The sequence below is a fragment of the Glossina fuscipes genome, unplaced genomic scaffold (assembly GCF_014805625.2).
Source record: "Glossina fuscipes isolate IAEA_lab_2018 unplaced genomic scaffold, Yale_Gfus_2 0, whole genome shotgun sequence".
Taxonomy (NCBI): Eukaryota; Metazoa; Arthropoda; class Insecta; order Diptera; family Glossinidae; genus Glossina; species Glossina fuscipes.
Window position 1 is genome coordinate 22615266 of NW_023998414.1, and position 19187 is coordinate 22634452.

The following is a 19187-nucleotide window of genomic DNA, read 5'->3' on the forward strand; positions in this document are numbered from 1 at the left end:
ATCAGCGAGTGATTCATTGAGTGATTTTATCGCAACTATACCTCGCGATGTCCATGATGAAGGTAACTTCTAGATTCTATGTAACTGTAAAACTTCTTTTCGTAAGCATTCCACAAATTCAAAATTGTTTTCGGTATTTTCTAATATCATCAACTGCGTAATAAGGCGTAATGCAGCTACTGCTGCTGATTGATATAACTCACGTCTCTACAGATTTAATTATAGAGTGTTAAGAGTTGTAGGGCTGGCTGGCCCGAGCGAGCAGAAGATTCTTTTTCTTTTTATCTTTATTTTATTTATTTAAATGCAATTTTATTTTTGTTGAAATTCTTTCGGTTGATATTTAATACCTTTGCTTTCTTACAGCTCTCCGATTAACATATCATTTAGATTTTAGATTTAATTAAGCTAACGTATTGAAAATCTAAATTTGTATTAATTGAAAGAAAGTGAAAAAGACGAGAAAGGAGTGAAAAAAAAAAAATTGAAGAACAATTCTTAACAACGTGACGTTGGAAGTGTGCTCTAAGGCAGTGCGTGCCAATGCATTCATGTATATATTAAGATGATATAAATAAAAATTGGCTTCAATACAAGTTTGGCACACTTCGCAGCAATTAAATAACAAACAAATACGTGAATAATTATAAATAAATAAATATATATATATATATATAAAGATTTTAAGTGAATGAAAAACAGGAAAAATAAAATACGCGAATAAATAAATTTTAGAATAAATATTTTGCGAAATTTTGTATAAAATTTTCCGTAACAATGAAACGCACTTAAATTAATCTTTGCTTAAATTTTTCTTAATTACTTTTTTTAATATATATACCCATGCATATATGCACATATGCATATATATATATATATATATATATATATAAAATTGAATTGTATTGAAATTCGAAATCATCTGGCAACGATCTGCTGAGAGTAATAGGTTAGCGAGAGAAAGAAGCTTTTCATGCTTTCATGCCTATGTACATGAAATTGCTATGACTAAAAAAAAAAAAAAAACAAGTTTATTCGCAGGCAGAAGACAAAAGACGCAAATGCAAGACTGTTGGTAAAGATCATTTATTTACTTTGATTGCGTTTTGTTTTGACATATGAAAAGCGGAGAGCGCGTCATACAAAACTACATCACACCATATGTTACAATTTTCTTTTAAAGCGTATATATATATATATTCCTTTTTCTTTTTCAGTATAAAAACAGCTGATGAAAAAGCTTTTTAACCATTTGAAAAACGAAAGTCCAACCTAACAGTTTGTAACTGAAAATTTTCAATTCAATTATAAATTTACAAACGAAAGAGAAAAAAATTAAAAAGCAAAACTCTTTTAAAAAATTTTGAAGATTTTTTTTTAAAAATAAAGTGGAAAAAAAAATTGTTTTTTTTGAAAAAGTTTTTAAAAAATAAAAAGATAAAACTAGAAATAATTAAAGTGTATTTTAATATTGTTTATCAAAATATATTTGTTGTTGTGTTTTCTTTTCCCCCTCCTCCTTCTTAATTAGAATAAAACCAATTAAACAAAATGCGTCCCTTTGGTAACGATATCACAAATATTACCCGCAATAACGGTGGCAATAACAATAATAATAATCAAAACAATAATAATAACAATAACAATAATAATAACAATAATAATAATAATAATAGCAATAGTAACGGAAATAATAATAACAATAATAACATGATATTCGGTCAAAATCAAATACATGATCCACGTGTACCACCGCATATAGCACGAATTGGTGGCATATTGACATTCTCCCCGATAGCCGGTCGCGGTGTTATACGTGTGGTGGGACGTTGCGAAGATGCCAAAGAAAATAACATGTTAGGTAAGTTTTTTAAAGAAAAATATTAATGAAAAAGCAAATGTTAGCAGAAAAACCTGCTGGCCCAGGCAGTTATTACAACAGAATCTAAGGCATAAATGCGTCCAAATCTTGCGTTTAATCTGCAAAGTCATTTATAAAATATATACACTCAAAAACAACAACAACAACAACAACAAATTAAATAAGAAAGTCGACATTGATACTTAGGTGAACAAGATGGAATGGGTTTGTGAAATGCGATTGTATTGCATGTTTATGAATAGCTGGTGGTAGTAAGCAACTCAATCGATATATAACATAATTTTTTTTTTTTTAAATAATAGTAATAAATTTTTGATTGATTCATTTTTTTACAATTTTTGACTGCTGAAAGCAAGATGAGGCTTTAAAATACAAAAAGAAAGAAGAGTGACCCCCTGGGCACATAATACTACTTAGGCATATCTATAAAAACAAATTAGATGCAAAAGTAATCCGTTTTCGATAACGCAATCAGACCAATAATTACGGCATATATATATAATGTGAGATTCAATAATCGTTGTAAAGATCGATACTATTACGGAAAGCTAGTAAGAAGATTGATAGTCTTCTCTATTGTGAGCATAAAATGTATCCTGATCAATAATTTTTGATAGGTGTTTGTCATTTTTTGTAGGCTATTAAATACAAGTTCCTCGTCTGTGCAAATCATCGCAAGATGAGAGTTTAATACGATTACTTTGCTGGTGCGTCGAAATACGCAACAGATTTCTTCTAAATTATAGAAAATCCTTCATTATCGCACCATCCAAAGACGACTACATACAATAATAAATTTGTTTTTTTTTTTAGAAATGTATATGTAAGTCGAAGATGCATTAAAGATCGAATAAAGTGAGCGGATTTTTTTTTTTTTTGGAAATTTAAATATGAAAAACATAGCAATTATCTGACATCTTTTCGTACTAGTTTCTCTGACTGCGAAGAGTTTGATTGACGCAAAACCGACTTGTAAATAATTACAACAAAATTAATTTAGAACATTTTCATAATTTCCCTTTTTGCTGAATATTATGACACTGTTGATTGAAAGCCTACTACACACATATGTATACTTTAATTAGAATGTTGGCAATAACATATTATTGAATAGCTATATAATATATATATAAGCATATATTAATATATTAAGCATATTAAATTTGTGCGGATGTATGCAACATTCAGAAGGATGCGATATACCGATCGATTCAAAATGTAGGCATGTCTATCCGTCTTCGGTTCCTGTGTCCAACTTACTCAGGCTCCAAGTATCGTGATATTTTGAGGTCAAGGACAAATGGACCGTTTCCTATATAATGCCTCAGTTTGAGAAGTCGTTGAATATGAATAAGAGTAGGATCGTGTAGGATATTGTACAGTAGACCGTGGCCCACGATAGTGTTTTTACTTGATTAATATGAACATCTTTGATTTATTGTAAAAAAAAAAAAAAATAATAAAAATAAATTATGGTTTATTTGTTAACAAAAAAAAAAAAAAAAGAAAGGAACTTAGAAAAGTATTTACAGTCATTACACTGCACTGCTCCAATTAAGCTTAGGTTTAATTAATAACTATAAGATTTATTTAGTATAGCATATGAACAATAAAACAAGAGCATTTTTCTTATTTTCTTCTTTTAAGTCGCTGCTTTAGTCAGATAGTCCCTCAATTATCTAAGTTTACTTACGGATATTCTTTAGAGTTAATATCTTATAAAGAGATAACGAGCTTTGTAAATAAAAACTTTTGTGGGAAAACACTCCGCAAGAGTAGCTGAATAGGTAAGAACGACGACTAACAAATCAGTATTATTCGGATTCAAATCTCAGTGCGGTAGAGTTTACGTTGGTCGTAGCTGTAGTCGGTAAACATAAGATAAAATTTAACGATTAGGGGTACAGATCCACAAGGATGCGGCCACCTTCCCATATCTTTCCCTTTGTTCATTTCTTCTTCTTTCTGGGCGATCACCGAAAGATGAAAAATATTTATGGTAAATATACTGAATTAGAAACTGATCGGGAGAGAAGTTTATTTACAATTCTTAATGAGATCTGTCTATTCAAATTATTCGTTGGAAAAAATTTTCTGGCTTAAGATATTGATCAGATTATGACGTTACTTCACCGTCCGCCGTAAAAGAGGATTTCGATTTGAATTTCTGCCTGTGTGTGTATAGGGCGACATTGATTTGTATTGCTTGATGTATTGCTGCTCCCACACGTTTTACATGCAAACACGTTGTCATTCGTAGACTGTTTGGCGGTTTATCTATTGTGAAGTGGACATCTGCTTTTCGGCTCTTTGCCAAAGTCTGCCTATATTTAAAATTGATGACGTAGTTAGGTATTTTCTTACACATCGCAGTCAAAAATTTTTCTCTATTATTTCTCTATGTATATAAAATTATATATATATATATACCAATCGTATAAGTTGTTATATTTTATAAATAAGCTAATACTTATCCGTAGTTAGTTAACAACGTTTGCTTATTTATAAATTCACTGAGTACGGAAAGCTCCCAACAATACCTGTACATAAAATATTTGCGTAAAATTGGGTTTTATTGTTATGAGAAATGTGTTTGTGATATAATATAATATTTAGACAAACTGTGGTCGCTGTGATCCGAACTTTGGACACCTAGCACTTTGGATAGTCTTTATCCATTTCTAATGATCGCACACTCGCAATAAATGTTTAACCCAACTTGCCACATAGCCGACTCGATAAGAATCGATGCTCGCGGATTGAAATCTTAATGAGATTTAAACATAATTAGTGTCGCGACTTGTGTTAAGCGTTCAGTCAGTAAACGCGTAAAGGCTATTGCGACTCCAAATCTCTTTCTCTCTTCCTCTACTATTTTCTGACCATTATCGTTTTAGGTGTGTAGGTGACTTAGTCTAAATAATGTTAAGAACAAAATATCCCAAGTTATTTGTGAATGAATTAATTGCTAGCTTAAAATTACAGTTGATCTGAAATATATGAAGTTTGCTTAAAGTGCAAGTATATGCAAATAGGTAGATACTTAAGAAAAGATCAGAAAAAACGTAGAATGAATGAATGAGTGGAAGTAGTAAGCATTGGAAGGGCAGAAAAAGGGAAAGAAAGGAAAGTGCTAAAGAGAATTATTTATAGATTACAATATGTCGGAAGTATGCTTGTAGCATGCACAAATGGAACGACAAACTCAATATACTTCTCTGCTGCTGCTTCGCCCGTAGGCGAAAAGAATGTATAAATGAAAATTTGATTAGTTTGCTGTAATTTATTTGTTGTGTTAATGATTTATAGTAAAGTTAAAACACGAATATTTTATGTAAGTAAGAAAGCTCCTACAATATCTTTTGAAAATATTATATAGTTAGTGATTAATTGTTGTAGACAACACTACCGAAACAAAAAAATAAAAAAATAAAAAAAAAATAAATGAAGGGAGCCATTATTATTCCTCGATTCTTAAATAGAATATTATTATTATTATTATTATTATTATTATAAATTTAGCCAGCGAATAAATTCTAAGACTAAAGTCTTAAAGCACTAGCATCTAGGGCTATCGGCTTTTTTATTAAAAAACTCTATCGCACTTGAGGTTTGAACCCACGACTATTGAGTTGCTAGTCGTGACGCTTGCCTACTCGGCCACTCAGGCGGATTTAAATAGAATCAAAAAAACAATACTGTGTGTGAGAGCACTCCACATATACTAGGACTTACACTCTGGAGAATATAGCGCGGAAAATTGCAAAGCTTTCTAAAGAAGACGAATAGTTCTCTAGTAACTGATCGTATCTAATCGTGAAATGCCTTGCGGACGCGTAATCATACCTGGAATAACTGGGCGATCGGTGTAACAAATCTTCCTTAAAAAAAAATAGTTCCTATTGTTCATGCCTTTGCGAGGAGTCCTACCATCGTTGACTACCAACATTTTGCTTCTATTCTTCTTTTAACATTAGAACTGAAATAATTATTTATTTATTTATTTGTTTTTTTTTTTGTTTTGTTTAAGAATTTTTCCGACTTATTATAATATGAATAATTGTGCAGAGGAGAAGAATCAGTTTCAAGTTGTATAAATTTCATCTAAAGAAAAAGACGATAGCCTAATATTTTTATAATTATTATTTTTCTTTTTTTCAATTTATTTTATGTAACTTTTCGATAGTGAACAGCTTTCGATATGGAAAAAAATTTTAGCAAAATTTCGGGTAATAAAAACCATTGACATAATTTTGTTTGTTATTTGCCTTAATTTTAATGAATATTTCATTCAGACCAGGCCACGAAAAAAAAAAAAAAAAAAGAAAAGAAAACAAAGCAGGGAATAAGCAAAAAACAAGCAAAAAAAAAACGCAAAATCATTGTTTATGTAAACAAAATTGAAAAAAGAAATTATAATAATAACACGCAACAGACAGTATAACGCATTTATTTATATAGATATATGCTTTCCACATGATTTGCAGAATGAATTTCATCTTTTAGCTAACAGGCAAGTCACATAGAAACGTAGAACGAAGGTCCTTTAAAAGTAAAAGGTTCCCCCTGAATAGCTTAGTCGACGCTGATAGAGATTTCATAATGAATTGTTTGCGATTGTAACGAGAGAATACATATAAGGATGCTTCACTTGCCAAATCGATTAACTCCATAAAACTAGAAGTTGAGAAAATTGATAAAATATTATAAATACAGTATTTATTATTCGGTGGCCAAAACGATTTTGCCATTTAGCGGTGTAAACGCTTATTATTAGAGAAATTCGTTTTGAATATATGCAGTTAGGGGCTAATGAAATGCTTTGATATTAAAATTTAATAAAATTCTTAAAATGAAGTTAATCGATTTGGCAAGTGAAGTATCCATATATGTTTGTATGTATGTAGATAATTGTATTCGTGCATTTTGAAAATGTTTTTCACCGTTTGCTCTCTATCACGACAGAGATTAATACGATTTCATTTAATTAGGACTGACATCATAAAATTCATTAAAGTTCTAGGAAAATAAAAAATAATACAAAAATTTAAAAATGAAAAGACCGGGATTGACCAGATATATTTTGTTTAAGAGAACGATTCAATAAATCTTGAATGCAGAAATTTCAATGCTTACGAATGATTTCGAGGCAATTTCAATTTAAAATTACCTATGGCCTAAGAAGAGCGATTTGGTAAGCTTTCTTCAGTTTCACTGTTTTCAATCAAATGCTTTTCTGTTAGTTAAAGTCTCTAGCGACATATTTGATTTGTTAGTTGCCCTGTCTTCCTGTCTTCTTAATATGACATTTCAAATATAAGGCATATGAAGAGGTATGTAAGGGCTAAAAATTTTGTAAAATTTTGATTATTTCCTATATTTGCACAAACAGAAGCAAACCCGTGCAGTTCCCGTGAAATCTAGAAAAAATTTCCGTTCATTCATTTTGTGCGATTTGATTGATTTTTTTAAATATTGGTAAACACTGTCACAAGATTTGCATTGAAAAAGGAAAGCTTGTTCTAATTTTACTCTACACCGCTTATAGTAATTGCACGTTAAGTTTGTGCGGATGCATGTAAAATTTCAGATGAACTTCACTTGACATTATACGAAAAAAAAAAAAAATTAAAATTTGTAAAAATCTCCCGAAATTTGATATTTTCTAGAATAGGTTGAAATCTGGTAGGCCCATTTCTTCGATTTGCTCTCCATAACGGGGTGAAAATTTCGATCATATTAATTCAGCGTTGCAATGGGAAGTAAACAGTTCCATAATAATGGGAACGAATGTTTGTTTTTATGAATGTCAGAAAACTAAAGTGAAGTGAAGTCTATTAGACAAAATGGTATAAGGTATTTAACGGTCGGTCTATGTCGGCTATCATCTTTTTCAGTTGATTTCTCATGGATTATGTTTCCAGGAAGATGGCCTATGAAAATCGTGAAAGCAAATTTTTATTGAAATGACTGATGGAAATTTTCTACGAAGAAGTCAACACTTCAAAGAATAACAAGAAGATAATGGAAATAGAGAAAGGGAATTAAATTAATATATATGTAACTATATAAATGTAGTAAGTAATTTTTTGGTTGCATATTTAAACTTATTTACAAAGTTGTTACATATGCGTATGGCTTGCATGCCTGACTGAAGCAGAGACATTTCACGTTTATTCGACTCTTCAATATATCACAATATTGAATTCGAAGGTCAAGTTCTTCAACTAAAGTTATAGGCATTGATTGGTTGAATATTCAGATGACCATTCCTAGATATCTCCAAAGTCTTTTCAAAGGCATATATATATATATAATATACGTTGTGAATTTAGTTTCACCAACAGACTGTAAATATGCTCATCAATACGTCGTTGGATAATAAAAGCTGGTACAAGATATATGCCTTGTTAAGGTATATGTAGTCCATTTTTTTTTTTTTTTTTTCTTTTAATACCCTACACCTCTTGTAGGGTAAGAGTACATTAAGTTTGTGTGGATGTATGCAATACCCAGAAGAACTTGACATAGATCCACCGCTCGATTCCGAGTCACTTTCTAATTCGATTTAAGCTTGTCTGTCCGTCTCTCTGGCTGTGTAAAATTATATATACGGCCTTATACGAATAACTGCACGATGGTTACGGAGGGTCATGGCCCACTGTAGTGCTTTTACTGCGTTCTTATTTAAAACAAACAAAAGTTAAACGAAAATATTTTGTGTAAATCAGTGGAAACGTACTTTCTTTGTTCACATTCGAATATCAATGATGATCATTTTCTCTGATTCAATTACTCAGCTTTTGATGTGCAATAAAGTAATGCGTATAAAACAATTTCGCATTTATTGCGATAAATTTCTTTACAAAATAATCAATGTATTGCCTGCCAACTATATATGAGCCCACATCGACGAAACGAAACCTCTTTAATTGTTAAGCCCCTTAATGAGATTCTTCGCTTAAATTTTTCAATTTTTAAAATCAATTTTCGACTCGTATGGATTTCAATTGTTTGAATATTCTTCAAGGAAATCGAAAGTTTTCTTCATAAAAAGAGTTCCAGTTCTTTAGCTCTTTAAGCAAAAAGACAATTCTCTTACTTACTGTCGAACTGACTCTAGTGAAGTTTTGAAAATTGTTTGTACCGCAAACTCATCGATCCGCATTTTTATCCGCCTAAGTAGTCGAGTAAGTAAGAACTCTAATTGCCATGTCAGTGTTAGCGGCTTCAAATCTCAAATGCGTTAACCGTAGCTTTAGCGTTAACTCGATAAAGGTATAACATTTATAAAGCACTGTCTCACTGTGGGCCCAAACAAAAAGGTTGAAGTTTTCACCAAATATAATCTCGAATTTGACATTGACATAAGACATTGAAGTGTAATTTCGCTGGGTAAATAAGAGTAAAATCGCGAGACTCCGTAAACGTAGTCGCATTTATTCTGATTTTCAAGTTAACCATGAATAACATTTAGTTTGAAGCGCATATTGCACACGTCCTCACCAAGTTTACAAGCTATATCGTAATTATTATGAAATGATGATTTGCGTTAGAGTGTGCGGCCATAATTTCATAAGATTTTCTTTTACGCTTTCATTTAAAAATTTTCCTATTTTCATATTTTTATTTCTTTTTGCCATAAACAGAAATTTTGGCAAAAATTCAAGAAAAGAAAGAGTCAGAGTAAGATTTTTTTCCTTTTTTTTTATTTGTTTTTTTGTTTTTGTTTTTCTTTTTTTTTTTTTTTATCTTAATGCAATTTGCGCAATTTCCAAATTTTTCGTAGAATTACAACAAAACAGTCAAGTACAATATATCAGTTACGTACATATAATATAACTTATTGCATACAAAGCAAGTGAATAAAAATTAAATTTTCCCATGACTTTGGCAGTGCCAGTGCACTACCTAACTTTTCGTTCGCCGCAAGTGGGCGGTAAAAATTTACAACAAGTAATTGTCATGTAGCTTAACATGTATCCAGGTATATATATATATATATGTTTGTAAAATTACAACTTTTTCCTTGTTATACTGCCGATCTAGTGCAATGAATGTAACATTTCCTGCATTAAATGGAATAAAATCATGTGCCGTAATATCTTTATATCTAAAATAAATTAAATTGCTTTTGTGTGTTATACTAATAATTCTGCTTGTTTTTGTTTTTATGCTTTGTGTAAGAGTGGCGTGAAAGTAATTGCGAAATTACACTTTTTTTTTTTTTTTTTTTTTTTTTTTTTTATATACGAATAACAGATTTTTATTAATCATATATCTTGACTTTTATTGTTTACTTGTATTTTTTTTTTTTTTTTTGTTTTTGTAACCATCTTTGTGCTCACAGATTTCTGCTACCCATTAAGTAAATCAATTATTACTAAAGTGTTTAGCTTAGCTAAGATATATGAGTCATAGCATTGCACTGCTTGAATACAATACGAATTTTCTGCGTTTTCTCAACGACTCTAACAAGGCTTCCATCCAATTATTTTAGTAATACATCCAAGTTGATCCGCTTGAATAGATTTCTGAGTCTCTTGTTTTTGTCATCATGTGATCTTCAACAATCGTCTTGATTGCTTTACTATCAACTTCATATGATGATCCATCGTCCATGGTGTTGGGGTGATTGTCAAAGATGGAAAATGCGAATCCTTAAATCATTTCAGATATACTTTCACTCTATTATTCAATTATCCGCAAATAGATTCTATTATATAGAAATCTTTGTGAGTTTTGGTTCACGAAAACATATGCTACACAACTTCTTTTCGATCCGATCGAAGCCTGACTGCAGTCAAATGTCGAATGGGAAAAATGCGTAATATCCGTTAATCACGGATTCAAACGGATAATAGCTACTTGCCAACCAAATAGTATAGGATAAGCTCTCCTTTTCTTTTTTTTTTTTTTTTTTTTTTTTTTAATGATCATCAAGTGTTTTGCTTATTTCACATTCAATTTTTATTTCTAAGAACTTTGAAACGTATTTTGCTTTCGGTATAACAGTTGTTGCATTTAATGATTTTGTTTTTTGTTTTTTTTTTTTTTTTTTGGTATTTTTGGCATGTGTTCAATATTATTCAGTTGAATGACCGAATTTTCTTATTTTTGTAATGTAAAATAATAAAAATAATAATTTACAACAAATTGTTTTGCTGGATTTTCGTAAATATATTTTGCTGACTTGAAGATTTTTGGTTTCAATAAGTTGATGATTTAAGCCCGATGAACTCACATTTTCTGAATCTTGAGGGACTATTAGGATTTTTTAAACGTTATATCATCATCGCACTCAAACTTCTATTCTGGAATTCCGTAGGCAGTCTAAATAGTATTGAGCTTTTAAAATATTTCAATTTTTACTTTCAGTTTTACATTCAGTTAATAGCAATCATATCAGAGAGGTTTAGAGTTACAAATATATAATTTACGCCCAATTCGTGCTCTTGGAAAATTTTTAAGAGATCTCTGCTCGCCGTAAACTTAATTGAGAAACTTGTATGCACACCTGAGATTCGATTAATTTTCAGGATAAGGTTTATGGAGTTGTTTTCGGATATTTGCTTAGACTAAGGTATTGGTATAGCTGGGTCTCTTAGGCTGGGTTTTTTTTAATTTTTTTAAGAACAATTCTATGAATTGCTTAATGTCTCTAATATCAGTTGGGAGAAAGTATTCGAAATCTGCGAAAAGAATGAGCTGGTTAGGATCTAGATTACTTAGTACTTCGACGGAGCAAAGATTCAGCTTAAAGCGACACCGACTTTGGTTTTGCTTCATGGGAAAATCCTTTTTTCTTTTTATTTAGGAAAGCGCCGTAGAACCTCTTGTTGTAATCCTAAGAAGAAAATTGCAAAAAAATTATCTCATAAAAAGGAAAAAAAAAAAAGGCACATGACCTAAATGACTATCCTATCCAGTAATGGTACAACATGTTTCTTCAAGTATGCCTTTTTTAGTTATAATGAAACTATGCTTAAAGCATAAAGTTTTTGCAATTTCTACCATTTCTCCTGTCGTACGTACTAAACAAAAGTTTTTCTTCACTCTCACCTTAATAATGAAAAGCTTCGCTCATTTTATATTCCCTCTCTCTTTCATTTTATGCCTTGCTCTTTGCTTTAAAAAAACACATAAAAAATTTTATCTGCTTAGTGTTTGCATGCAAGTAAGATAAAATTTGTAACTGTTTGAGAGAGTCATTGTTCATTGGATAGCTTTCGAAGTGACCAACGCAGGTGGAAAGAGCAGCTGAATACAAAAAAATATTTATTATATATATGTACGTGTATAAATATATATATAGCGTCTGCTTGAAATCAGAAAAGTAGCAATTTTTGAAGGTACATGCGTATGATCGATGAGAAAGAAAGAGTGGTTTTCTTTTGCATTCAATTTTTATAAATAAAATAATAGAAAAAAGGCCTGAGCGTATGAAATGTCGAAACGCAAACAGATTTATTTGGCTAGAGATTTAATATTTATTCTTTCGTTGCTTATTTTAACTTATCATGAAAAATTTAAATTGAAAATTATTGAAAGCAGAATAAAAAGACGGACCTTTCTTTTCCGCGGATTGTAAAAAACACAAAAAAAGGAAAAAATTTTCTCGTAATTGCTTTGAAAAAGTCGCTTAAAATGGCTCACGCGGTTGTCAGAGTTGTTGAGCGTTGTGAAAGTGCTAAAGAAAATCGTGAATTAGGTAAATTATGCCATTTTACGCTATTATATAATTTTGTGTACATTTACTTTAAAATGTTTTTAGCTAAATATTTAATTAAATATTATTATTATTATTATTCTTATTTAGATTTGTCGGAATGTGAATTAATGCAAATACCTGATGCCGTCTATCATTTGATGCGTAATACGGAATTAAAAACCTGCGATCTCAGTGGCAATGTAATCAAAAAGATTTCACCAAAGTTTGCTGTCAAATTTAGTTTAATTACGGGTATATACATATACATATATATATATATTTCCATTCTATACAATATGTTTTTACATCAATATGTAACATATGTATACATGTACATAGATATCATTATGTTTATAATCTCTTTGGTTTTTTTTTTTGTTTCTTTTAGATTTAAATTTATCACATAACCAAATGTCCAAATTACCGGATGAATTGGCTGATTTAACAAACTTGGCCCGCTTGAATATCTCGCATAATTCATTTATCGTTTTGCCACCCGTGGTTTTCAAAATGCCTAAATTACGAGAATTGGATGCCAGTCACAATGCCATTATAGGTAAAAATATCAGGGAATTTATTTCCTTTATGATATCATGTATTTAACAGGGACGACTTATCAAGGGGCTAACGCTTATGCTTTCGATAATGGAAAACTAAAGATTTCAGAACACAAGTGAATAGGAAATGAACTACGGCTCTCTGAGGGTGAAAATGTTTTTTAAACACATGAATTTAGAGCTACCCTTATGGGGAAATAGTTAATTTTTTTATTTCCATGACCGAAGGATAAGGACTCATATCAGAACGTTTGCAACGCCCACAAGCAGACTTCACACGCTCCATAAAGTATATATATTCTTGATCAGTATCGAACTCTGAATCGATTTAGGTATGTCCATCCGTTCACTTATCCGTCTGTCCAGTTGTCCGTCTGGCCATCCTGACCGCACAGGGTTTTTTATTGAATCATAATGTGCATAGGATATGGTAATGTGTGAAGTAGCACATCGGGCAATTGCCCTCAGCAGCTATATTGGCACATGCGCACTTTTCTACCCGAAAATTTCCATAACCATTTTGCATAAATATGACTGAGTTTGGTTGATGCAGCGAATCTCCTCTTTTAATGCACGGGTGGTTGTGCGATGATCTCACATGACTCAACTCTGATCACCACAACTAGAAAGTACACGACCAGGAAATGTCTCATGCATTAATTGAATTGTTTTGCGGGACATGTCGTGGAACATGTTCACACACATGTTCAAGGCCAACCTTGTTTTCGATCAAGTATGATCTAATGGTGGTTTCAGTCTAAAATTCGCACCAAAGAGTGACATGGTATGGACGCATTTGTTTTTCGACAATCACACGTAGGTTCTCTGAACCTCAGATTGTGGCGATTAACGAAGCCATCAAGGTGACTCTAGTTTGTACAAAATTTGCGAGATGTGACCGCCAAACTTTCATGGTTTTTGAAAAAGTTTTCAGCAATGAAAACGCATTGCCCTCTTGTGTAATTAATAATCCTAAACTGTCAGCGGTCAAATTGGTTTTTTTTTCGGATTGTTAATATGCTACCGCTCCTGGCTCCGCTTATATCTAAGAGATTAAAAAACTTATGTTCATATTTTTTCTTCTTCTTCTTTCTTCTTCTTCTTACAGAAATTGATACAGATGAATTCATTACTAGCGACAGTCTAGAGGTGGTAGATTTGCGACGCAATCCTCTAGGTCGCACCACATTTCGTAGACTAAAAAATGCTCAAACACCGTTTCGTATTGAAATTTCAGAATACAATGAGGACGATGAAGACTGGTAAAATGTCGCTTAGTTAGTTATGTTAATCAAGAGCAATAGTTCTCTGCCTCTATCATGTAAATCCAATTCAAAGTGTATTACAACTCATAGCAATTAAGTCAAATTTTAAATATTTTTCTATTTTTATAAATCGATTAGTGTTTGTAAGAGTGTTTTTAACTTAATTTTAAGATAAAATAATAACTATAAAAAGAAAATAAAGAAAAAAACTGTATTTTCTACTTTTCAAATCTTAGAAATAAAATAGTTATTAAGTTTAACGAAAAGCATTGCTAAAGCATACAACGGGCTTCAACGTTATTATTTTAAATAATTGCTTTATTTTGTCATATTTCATACAAAGCAAGTTTATCTCCATCGAAGCCCGAAGAACAAAATGCTAGTACCTATATAAATAAGTGGAAAAATGTCCATAACAAAAGTGTTAAGGTATCGAAAATTTTTAGAAAAATTTCCGAAAAAAATAAAAAAATAAAATTTATTAAGCCCTCCGCTACGCTACGGTTCACTTTTCGTCGATGTATTCAACTTTGGTAATATTTAAATAAAATTTTGTCCACATCCTTTAGAAAAAACGTACTTTGATGTATCTATATATATATATATATATATATATACGTATATATGTACTTATTAAAGACTAGTCCACAATAATCACAATCTTATAGTAGTAAAATTTTAGAAGAATATCTCGAACCAAAGAACTATTTTTATAAACGATGCTAAAAGATGTTCTGTTAGTACTGTACAAAGGTAAAATTATAAGGGCTACCTTCATCAATATAAGAAAAACTATATGAATAAATAAAAAAATTAAAGAATTAATTATTAATTTATATATTAATTAAAATTTTATTAACTGTGATTATTTTTTTTATTTTCTTTTATTTCTATAATTTATCTGAGAAATTTTATTTTTCATTGGTACGCATAAGTAAGGTTAAGTATCCATTTCTATTGACTGTTATCTGCACTAGTCATGTATCACTTATAACTTTTACTCTAATGGATAAACGCCAAATGATGTACTTACTGCCTTTCTTCATTTTGTATTTTGCTATAGACTTGTTTTTTTTTTTTTTTTATTTAATTTTTTTTTTTTTTTTATTTGAAATAATGATTTTAATAAATAATTTTGATTTGAAAGCAAAGTGTCTTTAAGATTCTTACGTATAACACCGCGACGCTATATCATCTTTTATATCTTAATCGATTATCGTTGAGGTAGCTGAGTTGGGTTTGTTTAACGCTAAGTGCATGGTCAGTAGTTAATAATTCCTATCAAAATTTATCGGGAATAAAATCAGACAAAAAATTGTCGGCAACTACATGAGAAATATATTGGTGGCATCTTGATCAAAAACTAACAGGAATTATTCGGACTAAAAACAAAGAAACATTAGATGAACGGAAATATAAAGGAATCGATAACGTCATACCAGCCAATCTGTCCATGCAATTATTTATTGGTTGCGAATATGAGAACCGTTTACAACTAGCCTTGCCCTCCAAATAGTTGCTTGCATGTATTTTGATCAGTGACATATGTTGATGAAAATGATCGAGTAATGCGAAAGTGTCAATACGCGCAACCGTCAAATTCCATAATTTTGATCTTTCTCTACGTACATAGCGTCCTCTCATTATCACTTGTACACATCGATGCAGCAGTGAAGAAGTGCGAAAATGGGTTCGCCACGTTGCTAGACAGATGGGGAAAAGTTGTAGAAAATGATGGAAAGTATATTAATTAACATATTTATCGCCAACATTTTTCTCAATAAAAAAAAATGCTCAAAATACATGCATGCACCGAATGTATATCCAATATCGAATTGCACTTGAGCTTATGCTAATGAAACAGGAGCCGTGGATTATTTAGATACGTGGTAATGCGTATAATTTGTACTTACGAATGATTCTTGTCATAAGTACTTAATGTAAAAATATTTTAGATTTATTGGAAAATATTTTATTCTCTTGAATTATTATAAATAATATAAAATTTTATGCTGTTACTTTATGCAAAATTTCGAAAAATTAATGATTACATTAAAAAAAAGGCTTAAAAATTTTATATGTTTTCTTAGTATTTTTTCAAAATTTAATATATAAAATATTAGGTCATTCCATGTATGATAGGCTTAAATCAATTATGTTTTGATGTCGGCGAAATGTCATGGAAATAAGGGATAATATCAACTAAATGCATCAGTTTGTAATAACATTAGTTAACAAAATTCAGCTTGAATTTATCCTTGACACGTGAGTATTAAAGATGCAGGTTATGCAGGTTAATATAGATATTTTTTTGAAAATAATTACATTGAAAACGTTCCGACTTTATAAGCATGCGGACAATGCAGCAAGAAATTCAAGAAAAAGAAGACGTGGCTTACGAACCATATGAAAGCTTTGATGCGAAAGAGGATGGGTACACTATGCTACTCAGCTAATGGTCAGTATCAAAATTGCCGTCAGGCAATCGTTTATTTAGTACTCAATGGTTTCACTCAAGATCAAAAGAACTTTTTTTTAAGAAATTCTTTACTGCTTTTTGAAGCCATAACCATTTTATTCGCTTTCTCCGACCATTTACTCAAGCGAGTAAAAGAAATAAAATGATTAGAAACGATACAAGGAATAAAAGGATGACAGTATGCGATAAAAAAAAAAAAAAAAAAAAAAAAACGTTACTCCATCATATGAATAAAGCCTGGAAAAGTTATAAATTTTTATGCGTTTTCCTTTCAAACGCTTTCAATCATCCCAGTGTGTAGTGACTTAAAGGGAAATATATTTTCATATTAAATATTGGCAGATGAACTTGCATGGGCTATGAAAAATATAAGTGAGTAGATTGTTTGGAATGCGAAGGAGAAGCTAAGAAGAGTAGAATGAGACATTCGAACGCTATCAAGCTATGGAACTACGCACTACCTTCGTACCTTTGCAAACAACTCTCAACTATGCTCGGAGAGTTTAAATGCTTAGTAATTATTAAGGGCATATAAAGTATCTAACCGTTAGGTGAAATGGTCATTATCTTATCTGTTTCTTATTCTTATATGTGATATTAGGTAATATTTGCGATCATTAATTGGTTGTTTAGGAGGTAATAATAATTTAAATAAATAAAATAATGCATGGGATGACCTAAGAATTTTAAGAATCGAAATATTATTCTGTTTTGATTTGCTGGCCCATTTTGGATTTTTCCTTTAATTCAATATAAAATTTTGCAAATATAATCAATACATACATACATACATATTATCAATCTATGCTTTGTATAAGTAAGGATACTTGTAAATATTTGTTTGTTTGCAGACATGTATCGTTTCCTAAACGTGTAAAGAGCTTAATTAACATTATACGTGAAATTGATTTTATCAGGCGCAAGTTTGTCTCCCTATATCGCCGAAAATCATAATTCCATGCTTTTAATCTCTATTTAGTTTATTTGTTAAAATACACACATATTCCCATACATCATCAGTAATAGAGTTAACCTTTTTTAAGCGAAATATATAGGAAAAAGTAAGAAAAAAAAGGAAGGAATGTATTCTCCATAGAGAGCTTTTATAAAGCATTGAGTTATGATTATTTTGTTTCTTTTTTCCCCTTCATTTTTAGTACAATTTCGGATACATTCATTAGGCCCTTTGCACGTTTAGGTAACATTATGTGAGCTTTTAATTTGTTTATGTGGTCAATAGATACACATGTAAGTAGGTATGTGTGCATTTGTAAGATTTAATTATTATTATTATTATTATTACTATTTTATTTATTTATTAATTTTTTTTTCCCATATTATTATATATTTAACATTACATAAAATATACTCAATAGCATTTGTTAACGCTTTAACAACAACGTAGACTCTGTATTATCAACAACGGCATTCGTTTGATTTTCTTCATGAAATTCTTCAATTATTAGTTAACACAGTTTATAGTTTGCACTCTTGAATCTTTACTTATGTTGCCTTAATTTTCTACTATATTGTGGATATCTATTATGATTTACATATTGAGAAATATAAGGATTACAATTATAATAATTAAATAAAAATAAAAAATAAAATTATTTTCCCCTTTTTTTTTTTCTTCTCTATGTTCAAAGATCTAATATCCCGTCTGGACTGTTAATTAATAGTAGAAGAAAAGGAAGAGTGTCTCTTCTCCGCCAATATTAATATCTATATCTTTGATATAATGCTCTTTAAGAGGGTTATGTGTGATTTTTACAAATAAAGAGACTGACATCACATTAAGACCGTATCCCCATCAACCCATCCATGTCGTTTTCTATCGAGAAAGTATACAAGATAGAAGCAATAATAATAACCATTGCTTTCGAAAATATAGTTTACGTAATGTCTCTTACTTGATTACAATTTCAAAGAACCTGTTGGGCAGACTTTCCCTGAAAGCGACGAAATTCTACTACCTAATAAACGATGTTTCTCTCATTATTTTGCTTAAAAGAAAAGAATATCGATAAGTCTTTTTTGCTTCGTCTGTAGGTGAAGCTGAAAAGTATCGTACATGCAATCGAATGAAATACCAGAGCACGAGTTAAGGTGACATGCTATAGTTTAGGTTTATTAAAGCTTTTCCTATTAATCTCCGTCAATATCAGGTTCGGTCAAAATTGCTGTTTGCATTTCTTTCTTTTCGAATAGGATCTAAGCCATTTACAAAGTCGGAAATGATTCCCTTATTTCTAGTTTTTCTTGTTTTTCTTTTTTCTACGAAAAATTTTCT

The 19187-nt window shown here is 30.6% G+C and overlaps 1 protein-coding gene across 2 annotated transcripts; it reads left to right on the forward strand.

Annotated features, from left to right (window-relative positions):
• The first annotated feature begins 1433 nt into the window (after nucleotides 1-1433).
• LOC119633834 (leucine-rich repeat-containing protein 20) lies at nucleotides 1434-15263 on the forward strand. Of its 2 annotated transcripts, none has more exons than XM_038027612.1 (4): nucleotides 1434-1861; nucleotides 12702-12845; nucleotides 12982-13149; nucleotides 14259-15263. In XM_038027612.1, the coding sequence occupies exons 1-4, from the start codon at nucleotides 1552-1554 to the stop codon at nucleotides 14414-14416; spliced, it is 780 nt and encodes a 259-aa protein (XP_037883540.1). In that variant the 5' UTR covers nucleotides 1434-1551; the 3' UTR covers nucleotides 14417-15263. The 2 variants fall into 2 exon arrangements, with proteins under 2 accessions (XP_037883540.1, XP_037883549.1); XM_038027621.1 differs by lacking the exon at nucleotides 1434-1861 and adding an exon at nucleotides 12044-12593.
• Nucleotides 15264-19187: the final 3924 nt, after the last annotated feature.

Excerpts from the sequence above, each read along its gene's own strand:
- LOC119633834 (XM_038027612.1), top strand. The coding sequence starts at position 1,552 with ATGCGTCCCTTTGGTAACGATATCACAAATATTACCCGCAATAACGGT. Across the intron at positions 1,862-12,701 it reads CAAAGAAAATAACATGTTAG|ATTTGTCGGAATGTGAATTA; the intron begins GTAAGTTTTTTA and ends ATTCTTATTTAG. Across the intron at positions 13,150-14,258 it reads CAGTCACAATGCCATTATAG|AAATTGATACAGATGAATTC; the intron begins GTAAAAATATCA and ends TTCTTCTTACAG.